This window comes from Seriola aureovittata, chromosome 5, assembly GCF_021018895.1.
Source record: "Seriola aureovittata isolate HTS-2021-v1 ecotype China chromosome 5, ASM2101889v1, whole genome shotgun sequence".
In the NCBI taxonomy this organism is placed as follows: Eukaryota; Metazoa; Chordata; class Actinopteri; order Carangiformes; family Carangidae; genus Seriola; species Seriola aureovittata.
In genome coordinates this window covers 25430478-25450415 of record NC_079368.1, presented here as the reverse complement: position 1 = coordinate 25450415, position 19938 = coordinate 25430478, and the positions used below count along the sequence as shown (strand labels likewise).

The window sequence follows — 19938 nt, the reverse complement described above, 5'->3', positions numbered from 1 at the left end:
AAATGATTAAGAATTTAATTTGCTCACAAAGTATATCTTACCATCTATATTACTCTTTGCTTTTAATTTTATGGCTTGGTGTGGATTTATATGATAAATTCAGTTCCTTTGAAACTGACTGATATGCATGTTTATAGTACATTCAGGTCAGTGTGTCCTCATATGCTATGGTACGTGACGCTGTAAATGAGTAACAGGGTCACAGAATAAACTAGTCTTGACTGGACACTCTTAGTCACAGGTAATTTTTTGTTGTATCAGCTGACTGCTGACTACGCCAACGTCACCACATCGCATTCATTTACTCTGTACACTGAAATATGTTTTCTGCTGTAACTGCTACTGATAGGACTCCTTGAATCAGGACAAGCAGCAGGAAATGAATTGTTCCACCTGTCTTCAATACTATCTCAAATATATAATTTTATGAAGATACACTGGGGGTGGTCACATGCATCAGTACCTAATGCAAGGCAATCCAACAACACTGCAGAACACAGCCTAAAATCACCATGAGCAAACACTTATTGAAAACAGTCATAGCAATAAGTTGCAAATATAGTAAATGTACTGTGAATATAAATATTGTGTAAGATTATCTGATACTGGGCATGTGTTGTAATTGCTTCCTTCACCTGTACTGCTCATGGTTTCAGACAATATCTTATAAACCACAGTGGCACTGATGTGCTGACCTAGTTTTAACTCTACTGGCCTTTGACCCTAGAAATCTGATCACAGTGCCTTAGGTGCTTTGAACTGCATGGCCTATATCTGTAGACAGACAAACATCCAGATTGTTTACAACTTTTTTTTTTTTCATTTTAAATATATACCTAAACATTGGATTAGATTACTGCCCTTTATTGCAGTGTCACAACTGACAACAACTCCTAGTAACAACGCTTCATATAAAACTGGGTAACAACAAGAACTAACATGTCTGCAGAATAATTTGATAGAGCGCCTGGAGCTTTATGTTAGTTTCTGCAGCTAGTGGTGTTTTTAAGAGTATTTTTCTCACGAAGCTACTGCGCTTTGTGGTTCTTTATCTGTTGCTCTGGTGAGCCAAATTCCTCTTTTTAGATTATTTGTACTATTTTTCTGGCCTTCCCTAAACTAAAAGAATAGCATTTGCTCACTTAATGATCTTCTATATTCAGTGCTAAACAACACACTGTTTATAGTTTCCTCCCTTTTCTGTCTTTGTTCTGCAAACTGCAAGATACTTTCTCAGGAATGATGCCACTTGTGCATATTAAATAACTCCTCTGTGTTTGTGTTAACCATGCAGAAATATGCTGGACACCAACCAGAGTCCCGCCCTCTGTCCTTTTTCACTTCTCTCTCTGTCCTAAGAGTAAACAACAGTGTTGCACAATCTTCTTCAATGTTCTTGGAGATTCATTATACACTTCTATAATATATGTTACAGAATGTTAAATTAAAAACATGCTCTAATCTCCAGGGCTAACAAATCTCAACCAGCCAACATAAAGAGGCACCTTTTTCTCCACACAGTATTCTCCTGAAGAAATATGTCAAACCGCCATTTGCTGCTGGACATTTCCCATTAAAAAAGTCTCTAACTGAAAAAAAGTGTAGGCATCAGCACACAGCTGGGACTGAACTTTGTCCTCGTTCCAGATTCGGAAAACAACAGGCACAGTATAAAAGGGGGGAGCTGCGGGGGACGAGGCTTGTTTTTGTTCAAGGAGTTGCAGCAAGGAAGAACTGAGCAGAGGGAAAGAAACTTTTTAACCATCGGGTAAGTGTCAGATTTTATCCAATTATTTAAAATGCAGTAAATACCCAAAAAGAAAAGTGTAGTTACAATAAATAAACTGATAAATACTAAAACACAGCACCTAAGGGTTTTTCACAAGTGAAGTTGTTGTGCTTGCAGTGTATCATTGTATCACACTTCAACCAGCCACTGAACCATTTTCTACAATATTTAAAATTTCTTCCTGCCATGCATGTGGCAATACATTGCAGAAATTTTAGACTCTTTGCTTTCAACATTCAAGCACACTTCCTGTTGGACTATGTGCTGTGTACTTGTGTTTACTGTGTGTATCAGTGAGATTAAATGTGTATAGAAACAGCACAGATTTGAAAACTTCAAACAAACTGCCTCACTTGCACAGTTTCCCTTATATAGCAATATCCAGTCTAGCCAGAACTTGATAACTAGAGCAATTTGGAGAATGTAAAAATGATAACCCTATTGTGATCTTTTGTACCAGCCTACCATTTTTTGTTTGCTGAGTTTGACCAGTCTCTGGTGTCCTCTTGCTGCCCCCACCCCTCCCTCCTCCCCACCACTACCCCCTTCTTCTCTGTGCTCAGCAGATTGGGGTAGTGAGGAGGCGCCACAGAGATGTGGGCGTGCCTCAGCCTGCTCCTCACTCTCTGCCTGCTCCATGGGGGCGGAGCAGAGAGTGACGGGGATGGGCCTCGCTGTCAGCTGCCGCCAGCCTGGAAGATAGGGGAGGTGGACCCAATGAAGGGGGCGATGGGCCAGGTGACGGTGGTGGCACTTTTACAGGCCAGCTGACTGTTCTGCTTGGTGCAGGCTTCCCGGTATGTGCCCTTCATGTGCTAGCCAGTGTCCACCATGACATGACATGACATTGCACCCCCTCCAAAATCTGTATCAAAACATGACATTGTCATTGCTTGGTTAGTCAGGAAGTGTCCTGTTAATATATATTTGTTTGTTAAGCAGACTATCCAGGGAAGCTTTGTGGACAACTTACTAGTTAACTTATTGTTAAACTCATGGTATCTGATTGCTCTTCTCTGAGCAGAGTGGATGGCCTGCGCCAGAGGCTGGAGAGTCAGGGTTTGAAGGATGTGACCTACATGGTCATTAACCACCAGGGGGAGGAAGCACAGCGTCTGCACGCTGTGCTAGCACAGAGACTAGCTGAGAACATCACCCTGTACAAACAGGAAGAGCAACAACCTGATGTCTGGCAGACACTGAGTGGGGAGAAAGATGACTTTCTCATTTATGACAGGTTTGTTGCCTGCAGTGGACAGTTCATTCAAAAGCAGAAGTTCTTTCTGTCTTTTTCCTCTTTATTTATTTTGACCATTATAGTTGCCATACATTGACCTCACCATGCTTTTCTATCCCTTTTCCATCAGATGCGGCCGTCTCACCCACCACATTTCCCTCCCATACTCCATCATCGGACAAGGTCATGTTGAGGGTGCGATCAAAGATACCTACTGCAAACGCATATGTGGGAACTGCACACATGAGGTATAGACCACACACAACTAAATGAATATACATGAATTCGAACATAAGTCCTCAGATAACACATCTTATCAAAAATAAGCTCATAGAGTGAAATCTCTTTTTCCCCAGAGCACTGAGACCCCAGAGGAGTGCAAAGGGAAAGCAGATGCACAGCCTGGCACAGATGGGACCCCAGCTGTAGAGGAAGACACTGGACATGGTCACGGTCATGATCTTGGGCATGGTCACCATCATGGACATCACCATGGTCGTGGTGATGGCCACCACGGGCATAATCATGGTTTTCACCCACGTGGCTTTGGCCATGGCCGTGACCATGGAACACAGGGGCAAGAGCAAGATAGTGGGGTGTTTCAAGGGCAACAACAGGCAGAATTAGGACAGATGCAGCAAGCAGTGCAAGTGCACCTGGTGTCACAGGAGGCCAATGGAGCCCCTGTGAGGCCTTGAGTACCACAGAAGGCTAGGTGAAAGTCAAAGCACAGCTGACAGTGGACAGCAGGCTCTGACAATGAAGCCTCTCCTAAGGTCAGCTGATGCTGACACTGACGCAGGCTGTTCAACGAGGCAGGGAGCGAACAGCCGGTCGGTCTCTGACACTGTGATATGGCTCTGCCCGCCTCCTGACGGTGACACGGAGCGATAGGCGATGCAGCCAATAATGTTAGGGAGACCTGACAGTGACGCTCGCCTCCTGCTGAATGACAGCCGCCTCAGCCAGCCCAATGAGCCTGACCCCCAGGTGTCGTTAGCTGAGGATGAGAGCCTCACCAGCCAGCCCAATGAGCCTGACCCCCAGGTGTCGTTAGCTGAGGATGAGAGCCTCACCAGCCAGCCCAATGACCCTGACCTCCAGGTGTCGTTAGCTGAGCATGAGAGCGTCAGCAGCCAGCCCAATGACCCTGACCTCCAGGTGTTGCAAGTTGAGGGTGAGAGCAGCTGTAAGCTGGCTCTGATATCCTCATATTAACATCAGCCAGCAATACCAGGGTCAAGCGCTCTTTTAACCAACAAGTATTACCCTGGGAAGAGACGGGGCAATCCCTGACAGCATGGACGTGGGATAGATGATCAAGTGGAGTCCAACATCAGACTGATAAAGATTAAATTAGGCAGATAAAAACACCAACTAAAAACATGTATTGTTAGCTTGTGACATTTGGCAACAGATATCCACATCATTCTATCGTGCCTTGAAAAATATATGGTGTGTTTCACCTGTCTGAGCGTGTCTGTCAGTGGGTTGCTCTCATCCTTTCTCAGGAGTGAATATGGTTGTCATGTTCATAAATTGCCTTCTCCATTTTGCTCTCTCCATCCTTTATGAAACCAGGCGCAGAAACTATGCTCTAGTGGCGTCTGTATGAAGTCCGGCAGGAGAGAGAGGAGAGGGAACTTTAGGAACATGATAAGCACTTAAAATATTTCAGAATTCAGTATGTGAGGATACTTAAGGAAACAGAAAAAAATTCAATGCAGTCTGCAAATACAGCACAAATTTAAGAAAAAATTAAGAAAAAAGAAGAGAAGATGCTATTACAGTTTCTCAGATTCTATGAATTAGGTTAATATCAGAAATCTGGGAAGAAGGCTGTAGAAACCTGAAAGCACTGGCCCGTTACTGAGTCCAAAAGACATGTAAAAACAAATCTATAAAAGCTTATACCAGCGATGTGTTTGTCTGTAGGGCATGCTATTGATCATTATCCTTGAGCACAAGCTTAAGCGCATCTCAGGTATATCTTTTTTTACACCTCCAACGTGCACATTTGAAATTAGTATTTGGCATTCCTTTTTTTGTATGTTTGTTTGTGCATTCATTATATTTGCCATGTAGGCTGCATATTGCAAATTTATACAAGGCTTGTAAAAAATAAAAAATAAAATAAGGCTTTGGGAAAATGCAGAGAGAAAAGGAGAGTTAAGCAATGAATAACTGTTGGAATACACTCTGTACTTAATGATGGTGTCTGCGGGAAGACAACAGTCACCCTGACAACTTGATGCTTGCACGGAGAACTGTATTAGTTTGAGGTCGTCACAGATGGAAAATGAGAGATGAATAAAGATGGTTGAGCTACTTTTTTTTGTTTGTGTGTGTGTGTATGTTATTGTCAAAGGTAAAAGTTGACAGTGAATATGTATACTTAGGCGTGCTGACTTTCAGATTTGCAGTGTAAGAGGAATTATGGGGTCAGCCATGAGCTGCGGGGGGGGGGGGGGGGGGGGGGGGGGTTTGGTGGAATTTGGCAACTATCCTGCACGTGCCTGAGAAGTTGGACACATGTGACTTCTACAAAGCCCAGGGATCATATTACCCTCAATACTAGTACATTTATGACCTTTATAGAAGCCTGCAGCCTGACCGTCAATATCAAGAAACACTGCCAATAATACGGATCCTAAATCTTTATGTCCTTTACTATGTTTCATAGATAAAACTTTCCCTCAGAATATTTTGGAGATTTGCGTAAACCGTGCATTGAAACTGTTTTTGCCCATATTTGACAGCAGATGGCGGTGAAGCTCCACACAACAAACCCCCCCGCCACACTCTCAACAGCCAACTGTTGACTACATCAACAGTTCTTGTCCTCCTCGCTGACTCCTTATAGACTCTCCACATTCTTTGACAACTCCACACGAATGAGCTTTAAACAGAGTGCCTCTTCAGTTCAAATGATTAACCTGAGCGACTGTTTCGTTCTGATGATTTACTGTCGCATTTCTCTGTCACACATATTCAAACACATCCAGTTTCAAATCCAACTGTTCAAACTATCCTACACACACTGTGCGTCACATGGAGGTGCCAGCTTGAAATATTTGCAGGAGTAGTCTGTAGGAGATGAATGTGAGTTCTTATCATTTCAGAAAATCCTTTCACTTATTGAACTGTTTAAAATGAAAAATGTCAATCCTGTTTGGTCGGTTGTGGTTTCACATTCTTTTGGTTCCTCAGCTATATGATAAACTGTTTTCTCTTACTGATTATACTGATCGTATATGGTAAAACAAGAAGACAATAAATTTATTCTATTTAAACAAAAATTGTCCATTCAGTTTATTGCTGTGGTATTGTTTGTTTGTGTTTTTATTTGTATTTGACCCATGTAGCACTCACAAATGTGCCATCAACCAAGAGGAGCATCTTACGCAAATTTTTCTGTGCTACCAGTCACATATGGATGTCAACATCCAGAACAAAACCTGTGAAATTGTTTTCAAGACTTAAAGTGTAACACCCTCTGCTCAGTGTAATGTATCCGAATTGCCTGTCAAACTGTGTGTCTGAAAAGGTCAACAAGCAACCGGAGGTAATAAATGAGACCGAGGCGAACTGCTTGTGTGGGCGTAATTGGGCTGAAGATCCAATACAGGGGAACAGTGACTTATGGGTAATTACCTGCAATGTCCTGAGACGGAGAGCTGTGAGTGGCTGTCTCTCTGATTCAATCAGCCCCACACAGAGCAGTGCAGTACACAGCCTCTGTCTTAATTGTCCGATATGCTTTCCCCCTGATGCACAACTGTTTCTGCAGCCGTTTCCTCTCCACTTACCCCAGCAAGACAGAGACAGAGAGAGAGAGAGACAGAGAGAGAGAGAGAGAGAGAGAGAGGGATAATCTCACACTTGTGAACTCATTCACACACACAAAGTGCCTCTGTATTGCTCACAAACAAGTATGCATTCTTCACCCTACAACCACCACACATACATGAACACAACTCCTATTTTCCTCTCTCATACACACACACACACACACACACACACACACACACACGCACGCACGCAAGCACATGCACACACACGCACGCACACACACACACACATAAATCTATTTGCATTTGAACTCTCAGACCACAGTGGGCTGTACATTTTCTCCTTCATTAACATCGTTTTCTGACAGAGTGCTGATCTGAACTGACCTTTCTTGTGCAGAGAGTTGGTTGTGTACTTTTAATGACACCATTGGCAGTGTGTTGAGGTCTTGTGGTCAGAGTTTGGCAAGTCGCATTTTAAATTGAATCCATAACAGAATGCTGTTCTGAATTATAATCAGTAACATGATCTTGATAACCCGGTGGAATCTAATTTAGTTAATTTACTGTTGCATTTCCAACACTAACATTAGATCATTAGTTTAAAGTAAATGATGGCTCTAACTTACAGTGGAGGCCACAAACTGGAGGGAGTGGGGGGCTTTGTAGAAAACCATGAAGATGCTTCGGAAACCACCGTTAACAATTAAAAATGTGTTTTATTTTTCGAAGACTTATGACAAAAATAATGTACAATATGATGAAGTTGCAGTATATACATTTATTATGTAACTTGTTGAGAGCTTATCGATCACACATACAACACCAGAAAGGCTCAACTGGTAAGAGACCAATAGAGAACAATACCAAATCATCAAAGATCAACACAGTTCTTGGCCTTGAGTAAAACAGCAGCCAACAGACAAGGACAGTGGCTCCAGTGTTGGGGTGCGGGTGGGGTCTGAAAATATGATTCAGGCATGAAAATATAGAGCAAAGTCACATCAACTTCATCAAGCCAATGCAAACTGATAGATCACGGTGCTGCGGTTTACACTCTTGAGACCGCAATGCAGCTGTTTTCTAATTCTGACATGCAGAATATTTATCAGTTTTATGAGCCTGGATGAAACATGTCAGAGAACACACACATTAGTCATGGTGCCCCATCCACTGCAGTCAGATCAGGAAGTGGAGTTGATGTCAGGGCTCTGAGCAAACAAATAAATAACACATAGACATAGACTGGTAGACTGGAGCCACTGAACTTATATACATATACATACATACTTACATACATGTATATGAGCTATATACTGCAGTACTCAAGTCAAAAATTTAACTTTTTCCACCAACAAACTGAAAAATATCTGACAGAATTCTCTTCATTTGATAAAGAATAATAACCAGCACAAATTCCAGCACTCACGATTATTTCCAGGCTTAACAGAGCGACCAAAAGCCACCCTTGAACTTACACAAAACCAAAAAGCTGGAGGCCAAAACTCTATAAAACACTTTTTTTTATAGCCCCATCAAAATGCAACTTAATAATAATGAAATGCTGAAATCACATAGCGGGAGACATGTGAGAGTGTACAGTCACAGTAGAACTATTTCACCCTGCAAATATTTTGATATGACTCCATAAAAGACTGTATCTATCAGCTCTGTCTATCCATAAATCTTTATAGCAAATATTAAATACTCTATTACAGTACATCATTCTATCAATCTGGTAGTGTAAAATATGTCCTATAAACATAGACTCTGTAGAACAAAACTGAAGCTTATTGGTATTGAAAGGTTCCTCATTTGTCTGATTATTGTGCTGAATAAAAAACATAATGCTGTTTTATAATAACATTTAATTCATAGGCTTGATTTATTCTGAGATACAAAATCTGAATACTATTTTAAACATCAGGTATATAATATATATATATATATATATATATATATATTTACATATATATAAATATATATGCGTGTGTGTACAAAGTGCTTGCTCTAAAGTGTCTGTAACATTTATAAGCTTGAAATAACAGTTGCAAACTTTTACACTACATTAAGAATGAGCTCATTGTGACCTGGCAAAAAAAAAAAAAAAAAATTGCAGGCACAATGTAGTAAACACCTGTACAAAAAAAGCACCTCCCAATATGTCTTCCCTTTCGTAGCTGTAACCTTTAAAAAGCACTTTCAACAACTTTTAAAGATTTTTTTTTTTTTTTTTTAGAACTTTTCCTCAATATCATAGTTGCAGCACATGTTCCAGTTTGCACACATTCACAATTACCACGGTACATCTGAAAAAAACAAAACAAAACTCAACAGTGCTTTTCCCATCATCTGATCTTCCTTCATATTCACATAGAGCCTGCTGGGGATCTTTGGATGGGTGTGAACACTGTGAAAGTTGGATGAGCATCATTAAGTGACTATATAATGTCTTGATTCTGGGGGCACAGCAGAAAAACTGTCCCGTTGTTGCTAATGATCGCTGAACAGATGACTGAACCAAATCAGACCTCCCCATTTCTCCCAGGCCACAGACCATTTTCAGAAACCAACAGGTTTTTATCACCTCACTTGTACACGATAAAGTGATCTCTTGAATGACCTTCTCCCACCACAGAAAGGCTGAATGCAGGAAAAATACAGGTACCGAGCAGCAATATGTCGTGATTAGTAACATTAATGACACAAAAATATATACTTGTAATTTTACAGCACTAGTAAATATATTAAGACATTTCTGCAACAGCATCGACTTGCTGGTATCATCAGCACTAGGCAGTAACAACAGAACACTGCGAGACATACACAGAGAGAAATGGCACATATTTATCATATTCACATTTTCAAAAATTCTCATTTTATGGCTCTTGCTTTGTCTCTCTTCATTATGGGATTGTCTAGGACAAAGGACCTATTCTATTCGAGTCACTAGCTTGCTTATCTCAGCGATGAGTGCAAAACAACATAATTCAAAGGCAGGGTGTGTTTCCTTTGCACTGTGAAGTATGTTTTGTTTATGGTGAGATGCGCTCATCTCTGACTCATTCATAGATTTGTTGAAATAAAGATGAATTGTGTTGTATCACAAAACCATGCATGTCGCACAACCTTTATTAGCCTAAGCTTCAATAGCTTATCTTATACAGTATCTGCTATGCTGCTGTGTCTGTCACAGGCATATTGTCATAGTCTTTATGATAGAATTCATAGGATGAAAACATATGAGAAACCTAAAACCTTTACAAAAGGTCTCCTTCTCCATTATAATAAGCTTACACTGTCAGTGAACATAGGCAAAGCTTATGCTACAAGCTATTGAGTCTAAATAATTGATTATGAAACAGATTCTGCTTAAATAATGTCCTAAATTTGGTGATTCTGAGAAAAGCATGGGGGCAAAGTATGTGCCTGATTACACACACATATTGCCAACTGTATCAGACTCACATCTATTTCTGCATTTGTCCCTCTATCAGACCAGAACTTGGAACTCTACTAGTGCTTACATTTTTGGTTTGGAAACTGCGGTCAGTTTACTGGGTATTATCGGAAACGTGCAAATTACAGTTGAATGGCCTCACAAAACGTTCACCCCTGCAACTACTTTCTTAGACAATTTCCAGCTCATAATTTTTATAGCTATGTCAGAAAGGCAAAATTAAATCAGTCAATTAAGGCAAATATTTATGATGTAGTGTGTGTGTGTGTGTGTGTGTGTGTGTGTGTGTGTGTTGTGTGTGTGTGTATGACTGTGTTAGTGCATGTGCAGTTTTTTAGTAGTGAATCTAACACAGAAGAGAGGTTTTACACCAATTCACCTGCATAGCGCAGTGCTTGCCTGTATATAGCAATGCATAAATGGACAAATCCCACTTATGTAAGCATACCTTAGCACAGATATGGCAAGCCAGTAACACTATCATAGGCACAGGTCGTTAACACTGTGTACTTGGCAGTTAGTAAGTATAAAATGTTAGCTAATTACAGCTATTACATACTTTCACAGTCTTTCAACTTGCTCCAGGTGCTGTCCCTGCAATGACTATGCAACATGAGAACTAAGAGAATACAACTCCTTAGGTTTCCACTGTAAGTGAGAGCTGGTTGAAAAGGTGAGACTTAGCAGCTGTTTCTGAATTACTGGGTGTTCCCTTCTGATAAATAACTATATCAATGAGTCCTTGAGCAAGGCACTTACTCGGTGGTGCTCAGTGTACTAAAGCACTAAGTGGCTCCCAACTGTGACTGAATCTGAATAAATTCTTCCTCTTACTACAAGAACTGCTGCTCATTGCAGTAAGTGATGTATGTTCACAGTACTATGTGCATGTCAAAAATAAAAAACTCAGGTTAAAAGAAAATTCCATGTTGGGACATGTATAATCAGTAATTAGATTATGATTAAATCTAATTATATTCGTCACCTCTATTTCTACTTCAGTGGGTGATTTCCTTCACTTCCCAGAATGCCTTTCAACATCCCAGAAGGACGGAAAGAAATGTAATATTAACAGTATATGTTGCTTGTTGATGTTTTTTGTTTTCCTTGTTTATTCATGTCTGTTTGCATTTTGTACTCTATGGTTCTTTTGGAGCAAAATCTCATTATATCATATACTCAGTTTGGCCACTTAATCATGAAAATATGAACAGCATGCCATTGAACAAAATGAAGCCAGGAATGCAAGGTAAAACTGCATAGTTGTGTTTTCAACTGTATTTCTGGGCAGATTTTTCCTTCAGCTAATGCCTTTTTGTATAAAAATATATCTCTAGCAAAGTACTAATAAGATGACATGATGAAATAAGAAATTTTAAGAATACAAAATAAGCCACAATTGAGCGGCAAAAACACCTCTGCCAGCAAGAGGTGTCAACATCAGCGATGACTTCGTCACGGTGTGGTATGAAAAATATGACTAGAATGTGCTTGTCTTGTCCCAGTCAATCATACACTGACATCTCTCTGTGAGGTTAAGACTTTAGCGATGTCATTGCACTAAACACAATTAGCCACAGATGTTATGAGATCCAAGGAAGCAGTGAGCTAATGCTTTTTGGACTCATGACGATCACAGTCTCAACCTTATACTTGTGTGCGTCATGTGCATGGATGTTAACAAATAGAGCAAACTGTGCATTTATTAACATTTTTTTAGCGTTTACTTTTGGTAGCCTCTGCATCAAATGTATTGATGTAGCAAATGTGAAAGAGCCAAGAATACAACTTGTAGCTGTAGCATGTCTCCCTTTCAGCACCCTCTGAAAACAAACACCTGTACACTCTCACCCACGCTGTGTGCTACGAGTTATTTGGTTTCCAGCACGAAACAGGTAGAAACAGACTGCAGGGGACTTCCTGGTCAATCAACCTTACACCTTAAGGTCCAATGGCATTGTCATTTCATGGCGACAGGTTCCCCAGCAGGTCTGGGGTGATATACCCTACAGGCATAGCAGGTAGGGCCTTGAGGGGGTGCTGGGGCAGGCAGGGAGGAGGAGACTGGTGGGGAGGGGGGTTGAGGAGCAGACTATGCTGACTGTCCACCTCCTGTACCACTGTGTAGTCTGCGACAGGAGCCAAGAACTGGGACTGGGGAGAGTCAGGAAGAATGTAAGGTGATCGATTATCCTCCACTGTGCCTGCGGGTTTGGTTTCCACTGGCTGAGGGTGTATGGTTTGGTACCCCTCACCAGGCATGGGGGAGCTAGGGGGAGTGCTGATCTGCCGGGCATTGCTCTCTGTGGTATAGCCGCTTCCCTCAGCATCCACTACCAGCAGCCTTAACTGCAGCTCTTTCTTCTTCTTTTCCTCGGTCTCATCACTGTCTTCACCCTCTTTTCCTTTCTTCTTCATTTCCTCCTCTGTGGCAGTGGTGCTCTCCTGGATTCTGAGTTGCTGGCCGGGAGAAAGCACCACGCCTCCGGAGGGCATAACATTGCTGACTTGGGCATAGAAGTCTGTGTTGACCCAAGTTTGGGGCCCTGCAGTTTGGGTTTGGACGAGGGGCCTCTCGCCTCTCTCTGGGGTTGGGGCTCTTTCTACCAGGTCAAGGGAGGCTTCTCCATCCTCGGGTTGGCCTGGCAGCAGGGTGGCCATCAGCATTAGGGTGTCTTGGTCGGGCAGATCTGGGTCATAGCAGCTGGCCCTGCCTGAGTCATCATCAGGGAAGCTGGGGGAGAAGGAAACAGGTGGAAAACGGGGATGAAATTCATATTTAAAAAGCCCTCTGAAAACATGAAAACACTGCCTTCACAAGAGAACCTGTGCAGTACCTAATGGCGTTGGCGCACCCTATGTTCATGTGGTGGCTGACAGGTTGGGACAGACCGAGGAGCCTCTGGGTGTCTGAGCCTTGGTTGTCCTCCTTCTCCCCAGTGTCTGCATCCACAGCATCCACCTCGATGAACTCCACCCATGGCTCGTCTTGGTAGAAATCTGGTGCATACGTGGGCAGGCCACCCATACCTCCACTCAGGATAAAATTCAGCTCGTCCAGCTTCCCCTTCTGCATGTGCACAAATTTGTGCATACATTAAGAGTGTGATTTAATCAGGAAGCAAATATCCATATAATAATAAAAGGCCTACCTTTTGCTATTCTCTACACAGCAATGTAATTTTAGTATCAGCTGCACCAAACACACTTTTTGTTTCACCCTTTTTGTTATTGTGAAATAGCAGCATTACCATTATCAGGACTTTTTTTTCAGAGGTTCAGGGTTGAAGTTGGATTATAAAGAGCAAACAGGCTGCATGTTAAACGCATCCCGTATCCTCTGGCGATAATATACCCTCAACACAATGATGAACCACAACCCTGCTCATGTCTTATTATTATACCTCAGTGATCCTCCTGTCCTTGTGCTTTCAGATTATTTATGGACATTTTTTTATTTGATTGTTGACACAGATGATAAACAAGCAGTGATTGGGAGAGGGACAGTGGGTGGTGTGATGATTACGTGGCCTAATGTGCCTCAGCCAACTGAGCCACATGGACGCCCAGTTAGTGTCTGTTTTTGATCAACATTACAATGGAAATGTAATAAAAAAAAAAAACAGTGGTTACACAACACTTTATACAATCACTTTACTGAATAAACAATGCACAAATCCACGTGTTGACTGCTGTGAACTATTGATGGCTACAATTTCCCTCTTTGTGCATGTGCAGTACAAAAGAATATATGTATTAGAGACTGAATGATACTGCATTTTCGAAAGTAAAAAAATATATAATCACAATATAGAAGCTAACATTTATTTTGAAATACATAATGCAAATTCTTTAAAAGTGGTTATTAAAAGGCATATATACAATGTGGGACATTTCAAAGTTGAGGTCTGTGGGGGGTAAACTATGAAACGGTGACACTATATATATATATATATATATATATGTGTGTGTGTATGTATACGTAGCTGGAATATACCAGTAACCAGTGTCACTAATCTGTGACAAGCTAGCTAAAACCAGCCATGCCAATGTATCACTTGGGTGAAATAAATTAATGAATGGATGAATGAATGAAAGACAAGGCAGAATAACAACACAGACATAAATGTACCTTTAACAGCTCTGGATCAATGCCTTTAATTTTGGGTGCAGGAACAGGTGGCAACAGAATCATCATGAATCTGTAGGGGGAGGGAGAAGAGGAGGAAGTAATGAAGATAATCTGTTGTCAGTATTTGGTGTATGCATGTGAGTGAGTGAGTGTGTGTGTGTGTGTGTGTGTGTGTGTGTGTGTGTGTGTGTGTGTGTGTGTGTGTGTGTGTGTGTGTGTGTGTGTATGTATGTGTGGGTGTGGGGCATGACAGATGAGGCCACGCTAAGAGTGGCACTGCAAAATCTGCTGCTGATTTAGCAAACATCTTGCCTGTTGTCAGTAGAGATTGAATGAGTTTTAGACACTATAAAGGAGAGAGAGAGAGGAAGAGAGAGAGAGAGAGAGAGAGAGAGAGAGAGAGAGAGAGAGAGAGAGAGAGAGAAGATGTTCCTACCTGTGCTGTTGAGAGACGACAATCAGCATGATGAGTATGAGGATGCCCACAGTCCCGAAAATAAGAATAAGTGTGAGTGGGAAAGTAGTCTCTAAAAAAAACAAAAAAAAAACGCAGAACATATCATCATCATCATCATCATCATCATCATCATCATCATCATCATCACAAGTACAAAGTTCAAGGTTGTTCTAAGCGATGCACTCTGAAGTGAACGAGCCAACGGGGCCAGTCATATTTATTTATTACATCTGTTCCACCCTTGACCCACCATGATTTTACCTCTGCTTGAAACTTGAATGAAGATGGAGTCACTGAACTCTCCAAACTTAATGAAGGCCTGCATCCTGCAGCGGATGTGCACCTCGTACTCTTTTCCTATGTGCAGACCATAGATTGTCTGCTGGGTGTGCCGCTGAATCTCCAACTGAAGTACAGAAACACATGGGAAGGGGAGAGATAGAGTGAGAGAGAGAGAGAGTGAGAGAGAGAACAAAAACACTGTTTAAAAAAGTGATTTTTGTTGCGTTTTAATTCACTGAAGCTGCTAAATAGGGTGTCAAGAACTCTGTGTTTATTTTTGGTACCTGTAACTGTGACCTTACCAAAGGTGCAATTGTTGAGTCATTTCAGATACATTAGACAGAGCACATGCTGTTATAATAGAGGGCTCTAAAGCGGTTTCCAAGTCTTGCATTTCTCAGACTGGCCGGCCAAGTGGTAATGAATATGAGCCTGTACAAGGTCCCATGGCCTCTGACCTACAGATCCCTCCCTTCACTTCCTTCAGAGAGGCTGTGTTCTCCCAGAGGGCCTTGCTCCGGCTTCCACTGCCTTGCCAACAGAGCTGCACCGCATTTTAGCCACGACACTTGAGGGGGGAGGGGAAAGGAAACACGACACTCTGCCTCTATGACCTACCTACAATTTACTTTTAAGGGGGTGCATGAGTGTTTGCATTTGAGAGCTTGTGTATGTGCACAGAGCCATTTTGTAAAGTGTTACGGTGTGTGTTTACATGTGTTAGCACATGCAGTACTGTGTGTGTGTGTGTGTGTGTCTGTGTGTGTGTGTGTGTGTTTGTGTGTGTTTGTGTGCATAAAAGCAAAGGAGGGGGAGAGAGAATTTAAGAGCAAGTAAAAGAGAGAACACTCACTGCTTCCCAGTTTGTGGAATTTCTCTCCCTGTACTGGATCTCGTACTCAATGCGCATCCAGCCCGCCCCAACGTCTGCAGAGGGCGGGGGCTCCCAGTTGACCATGACATCATAACTTAGCCCAGAGGGACTTACATTCAGGATGGTCCAGTTTAGAGACACTGGTGGGTCGGGACGCACTGCAAGGAAAAGGGTAAAAGTTCAGTTTGAACAGAACAAAAACTATAGCAAGCTATTAATACCGCTGAACATTCATGAATTCATTAATGGCTTTGACTGCATTATTTGTAGATGAACAAATAAAGAATTATACTTAATCAAAGACACCACTGTATATGTTCTATAAGTCAATGCATTTAAACAATCTGAAGTATCAAATGGAGGCCACCTGTATGTTAACATGCTGGTGCTATGTGCTGTATATGTTTCGCCAGTCTCCTCTGATAACAAGCATTTTGTAAAAATCAAACTCACTGGTTTAAAACTAATAAACTCAATATGTTCACAAGTATGCCAGTCTTAGCCTCACGGGCTGTGGGCCTAAACATGTAAGGGTTGTGTTAAAGGTGGCATGGGAGGAAAAGCCAGGCGGTCATGCCAATCTGCTGACTGGATTACAACATATTGTGTGTACTGTGTTGATATTTTGACCTGAGCTTGGTTTAAGGAAGATCAAGCAAAATTGTGTTCAAAAAGTGTTAAAAAAAACCTGGGAATTCACTGGAAAGCCACCTATTGCAAACTGCTATTTCTAGGGTATAAGGAGAAACTTTTGCCTGATGGTAGCACAAGCAGGGAGCTAATTAAAAACACAAGGACTATGACTCATGTGGGGACCATTAATATCAACAGCAATCTTCCTGAAGATGCTGCCAGCAGCTGATGAGATATCTTTCTCCGGACATAAAATTGTTGGACGAACGGCTGGACCAAATGACCAACCATTCATGTCCTTTTTACTATACACGTACTGTAGGTTCAGTGGTTAAAAAGACAACATTGAATGTTATCTATCTTTTTTTAAAAACATGCTGATAATCAATTTTCACACATGAGAAGAGATAATAAGAAAAAAAATTTCTATGGAAGAGATAACAGCAAACATATGACATTGCCATGTGATAATAGAAAATCTATCAGCATTGGCTACAGTCCTGGTTAGATAAATACCATCAGACATCAAAACATTTACTGTGTAAACATTGTGTATCTGATGTGTGATATTGACAAGCATGTGACATTTGCTGGTCTAGCTGATATGTGGCAGCAAGTACCATTTCCTGGAAACCTTCAGTGCAGGTAATCTATCATACTAGACCATGCTTCACACTGTTAAATCGCAAAAATAAGGACATACGCACACATGTTGGTTACTAACCAATATTTTCCACAGTGAAACAGTCGTCGTCACTGAAAAAGGTGATGTTGTTTTCGCCGCGGAGCTGCATGCAGTAGGGGATCCAAATAGATGTGTGGTTTACATCAAAGTAGCATTCCCGCTTTGAATGGATATACTCCGGACACTCTTTCCATTCACTGGTTGGAGACCTGAAGGAGGGAAACAAATGCATTAAGTGCTCCACAAGCAAAACTATTGCTTGGCTTCCTCCAGCTTAAGTACACAGAGTGGCGACCACACTCACTCTTTCTTAAGGTAGAAGACTCTGAGTGCTCCGGGGGAGGACAGGTTGTGGAAGTCACCTGGACTCCACCAACAGCGGAATGTCTCCTGGTCCCTCGATATGCACTCTGTGAAATGAGGCTCAAGGGAGCCTGCGAGACAGTGAGAGAAAGACAAGGGTAAGAGACAGACAACACAGAACAACTCAGACTGCATTAGGCTGATGAATCACCTTTACTGAGGTCTATCCACCCTGTAACGGTTTAAATTCATCAATGCAAGAACACTGATAAAGCCTAACCTCCGTTACTCTCACTCTTCCTTGAACCATCGCCACTGCGAATCGACACAAACAACAATCACTTTCTTCACAACAGAGATGAGCAAAATAGCTGCAATCCTATCTAAACCACAATGTAAGGGTGAGAGAACACACCAGAGTGTGAAGTAATAACACCACGATATAATAACAACATCTCAAGTTCACCACCCATCCTTGAGGGATTGAGAAACCGTCAATAAAATGTTCTAGTCCTAAAATTCTGAGATTGAGTGTGAGGCTTTGTTTATGCACAAAGGGCTGTTATACAAATTCAAATGCCTCCTTACCATATGATAACATGATATGTTATGCATATATGCATATATTTGACTAACAGAAGCTACATTTTCTTGATGAAGATATTCACATATACAAATGTCTTTGAAGCAGGTGTGTTGGAAAGGTTCTTTTCAAGACCATTACAGTCCGGCAAATGTGTAAACATACTTTATTCTTCTTTCTTCCATCTAACATACTTGCACTCACACCCTGCATTGCAGGAGCATCACATTTGTAGTGATGGAGATTACACCTGCACGTAGCTGCCAGCTGCCTCGAGAAAAACACCCACACACCACCCAGATGGAAGCGAACGTCATGAGCAACACTCTCCGCTGGCGGGAGATAAGACTAACTTACAGTCTGCAGTGAGTGACGTCGCATCGATTTTCAGTCGCCGTGCCTTTATAACCTGCAGATCTATCCACACACATTTCATACCTTTCGTCCTGTGCCCCACCCCGAGGCCCCTGACTCAGCCCTTTCCACCTCTCCTTCAGCACCCTGTCACTCCTCATCACCAATCCCCTACCACCTCCCTCTCCTGACAGTGAGGCCATGCAGCTTCTCATCCAGCGGAGAGCGCCGGGGTTTTGGTGCAACCATAAATAAGCAACTGAAGGTATCATCGATTTTCTGCTCCACCCTCTCTACCCCCAGCTCTCTCTCCTCACTGGCTGCAGCATAAATCACACTCAGAACCAGAACATAAACACGCTTTTCAGAACACAAGGCAAGGAATTAAAGACGGAGTGGAGCAGACCAATATCGTCGGACAGTTTTTGAGTTTATAAACATAAAATCAAAACGATCTCCGCATACACTTACTCAGGGCTGCTAAATCTCACTTGAAGAGATCAAATCTAATGCTACCAGCATGTGCATACATACATACACCATTAGCACACAGACACAAACCTGCTCAGCATGCATCCCCAATTAACATAAAAACACACTTCCAACCACAAACGCCACAACAAAGCAACCAAGCCCCAACCCCCGGGCAGGTCAGACTGCACACACACACACTCATAATTTATTCACACAGAATTTACACCATTTCTTTGATTACTTTGCTTACTTTCTATTTGATGCCAGTGTAACTTCATAATTCACCGCATTCCTATGCCGTTTTGCCTCTAGCCCCCCCCCCCCTCAAATCACCCGCCCGCCCTGCTCTCCACCTTCCCTCCCTTCATCTTCTGCATACTGTCGTGGTTCCCAGAGCTTTGCTATTTCAACTCGCCCTCCCTCCCCCATCCAGCAAATTCCAGCTGCCACCATCAAAGAGGTTTCTGCAGACACTGAATGCAAAGGAGAGCTTAAAAACTACAGCAGGACAGGTTACGAAAAAAAAAAGTCAAGTCAAATAACACCTTGGGAATCCATGTACCTAGGTTGATATATATCTCTTGATGCCTGGGAATGTTAAGGTCAGCAACTTTTCAGGCATTTGCTATAATAACATTGTTCCTAAATACATGTCTACACTGTTATTCATTCATTTGTGTACTTTCATCACTGGTTACTTCCAAAGATTTGATCCTTTAAGCTGTTGCTCATGTGAAACTATTAACATTGTTGTGTGAATGTCATCTCGCAGCTGTTGTACTAGTCTGGGTGGAGAAGACCCGAAAGCATACAGACAGATAGTGTTTTTGAAAGTTAGCCTGTCCATAAAGAATGGGGCTCTGCTGGTAAATGTCATAGGGTAC

The 19938-nt window shown here is 41.9% G+C and overlaps 2 protein-coding genes across 2 annotated transcripts in view; one reads left to right on the top strand and one right to left on the bottom strand.

The window, feature by feature from the left end:
• The first annotated feature begins 1612 nt into the window (after positions 1 to 1612).
• On the top strand, positions 1613 to 4062 carry selenop (selenoprotein P). Its single transcript, XM_056376919.1, has 5 exons — positions 1613 to 1768; positions 2356 to 2586; positions 2814 to 3026; positions 3157 to 3274; positions 3383 to 4062. Exons 2-5 carry the CDS (start codon positions 2384 to 2386, stop codon positions 4001 to 4003), a joined length of 1155 nt encoding a protein of 384 aa, XP_056232894.1. The 5' UTR covers positions 1613 to 1768; positions 2356 to 2383; the 3' UTR covers positions 4004 to 4062.
• Positions 4063 to 7578: 3516 nt separating this feature from the next.
• The window catches only part of ghra (growth hormone receptor a), a 30796-nt gene continuing 18436 nt past the window's right edge, over positions 7579 to 19938 (bottom strand). Inside the window, exons 3-10 of the mRNA XM_056376548.1 lie at positions 17645 to 17774; positions 17380 to 17549; positions 16002 to 16180; positions 15128 to 15272; positions 14846 to 14936; positions 14410 to 14479; positions 13115 to 13347; positions 7579 to 13011 (exon numbers count right to left, since the gene is read on the bottom strand). Coding sequence (XP_056232523.1) covers positions 12243 to 13011; positions 13115 to 13347; positions 14410 to 14479; positions 14846 to 14936; positions 15128 to 15272; positions 16002 to 16180; positions 17380 to 17549; positions 17645 to 17774 — 1787 coding nt within the window. The 3' untranslated portion in view covers positions 7579 to 12242. The remainder of the gene's footprint in view (positions 13012 to 13114; positions 13348 to 14409; positions 14480 to 14845; positions 14937 to 15127; positions 15273 to 16001; positions 16181 to 17379; positions 17550 to 17644; positions 17775 to 19938) is intronic.